The 1,631-nt window shown below is 32.4% G+C and overlaps 1 protein-coding gene across 1 annotated transcript in view; it reads right to left on the bottom strand.

The window, feature by feature from the left end:
• SRFBP1 (serum response factor binding protein 1) overlaps positions 1–1,631 on the bottom strand; it is a 60,802-nt gene continuing 59,171 nt past the window's right edge. Inside the window, exon 8 of the mRNA XM_021701911.1 lies at positions 1–537. Coding sequence (XP_021557586.1) covers positions 353–537 — 185 coding nt within the window. The 3' untranslated portion in view covers positions 1–352. The remainder of the gene's footprint in view (positions 538–1,631) is intronic.

Below are 1,631 nucleotides of genomic sequence, written 5' to 3'. Positions count from 1 at the left end.
ATTTATTTGTTAATGTATTATCTCTATACCCATATAAAAGTTACTATCTTAGTTTTGCTAAGAATTACTTTTAGCAAAGGTGATCTCTTTTAAATAACTATAATTTCCTAATATTTTCCATTATTATTTTAATGTATCTCTCAAAATTTATTTTCAAAGCAAGACACAGAGTTAAACCTGGTGATAAGCATAAATTAGGAAGTCTGAGACAGCTATTTCAAAATTTTTTCACAGAGGGAACAGCGTGGGTATATTATTAAAAATCAATTTAAGTATGTACTTGATTTGTGGTAGGCTTATGTAAACCTAACTTTAATAATGGGCTGGTTCACAAAAAGAGGTACTATACTAATCAATCATCAAATGTAATTTTTTTTCCCTGAAACACAGCAATTTTAGATTGCTGCTCTTTTCGCCTCTTGCTTGCTTCCCACGAAGGATGAAGAGGCAGCTGTGATTGCTGTTTTGTACTTTGAAGTCCTCTTTGTGCACTCTTATTAAACAGATTCTTAAGCTGAGGTTCATTTTGCTGAAAACCTGGGAAGAGAAAGCAAAAATAGTGAGAAATAACCACATACTTACATAGCATACAAGAGAAAGAGATTTCATTTTCTCACATCAGTATTTAAGGAAGGAATTTAGTTTTACTTAAACAAAATACATTACAGTTTAAAATCTAAGTCCAACAGGGAACAGTGTGAAATTGAAATATACACATCAACAGGCAATTCTGGGACACATGCTTTCTAATCTTTTATTTTTTTTTCTAATCTTTTAAACAGATGCAAATTGTCTCCTAACATATGTTGTGCTGTCTTATTTACATTGGCAGTAAGAAAGGAAAGAATGCAGACAATATGGAAGGCCAAAAAAATCCCAAAAGAGCATCTTATATTTTCAAAGGAATATCATTGGTTTAAGGTAACTATATATGGAGCCGATGTAGCCAGAAAATTCACATGTATTTATTAAGATATTGGATTTGACAATGTTGATGGGAGAGATGTATTTTTAAAGGGCTACTAATTGATTCTACTCCCTTCTATTACTGAACATAAAATTATTATAAAATAAATTACTGAATTTACTCAAATATAAGACAAGGTTCTTTTCCAATCATAAAATTATCCACCAGATAAGAGGGTGGCATGGCAAATTGTTTCTAGGCCTTACGGCCTCTTATGTTATAAGATACTTTAAACTATGTTATTTTGAACAATAAAGTAGTGTTTGGGAGAGACACACCAGCCAGAAGACACATGAATCAATGCATGTTTATGGAATCAGGGGAAAAACAAAGGGAGACAAAAATTTAACATAGATTTTTTTTTTTTTGAAGTAGTCCTAGAGATGTGTACCTTCTCCACTATGAGTTAGACATCATTCACTGTCAAAAGCCTTTTAAAGATCTTCTTAAAAAGCAAATGTCATAATGTTACACAAACAAATGCACATAGTTTGGGATAACATTTCCGAAATACTACCGTACAAAGAATGCAACACGTCCTGAATCTTGTACAAATCACATGTGGTCTAAAACCCAATATAATATTCAGGATGGCTCTAGTATGGAGATTCAGCCCCGGAGCAGAGTTACGAGTCAAGAATGTTCTTCTCAACCAAACCTGAGA

The sequence above is a fragment of the Neomonachus schauinslandi genome, chromosome 7, assembly GCF_002201575.2.
Source record: "Neomonachus schauinslandi chromosome 7, ASM220157v2, whole genome shotgun sequence".
Classification (NCBI taxonomy): domain Eukaryota; kingdom Metazoa; phylum Chordata; class Mammalia; order Carnivora; family Phocidae; genus Neomonachus; species Neomonachus schauinslandi.
Note: the sequence above shows the minus strand (reverse complement) of the source record. Positions and strands in the feature narration are given on the sequence as shown.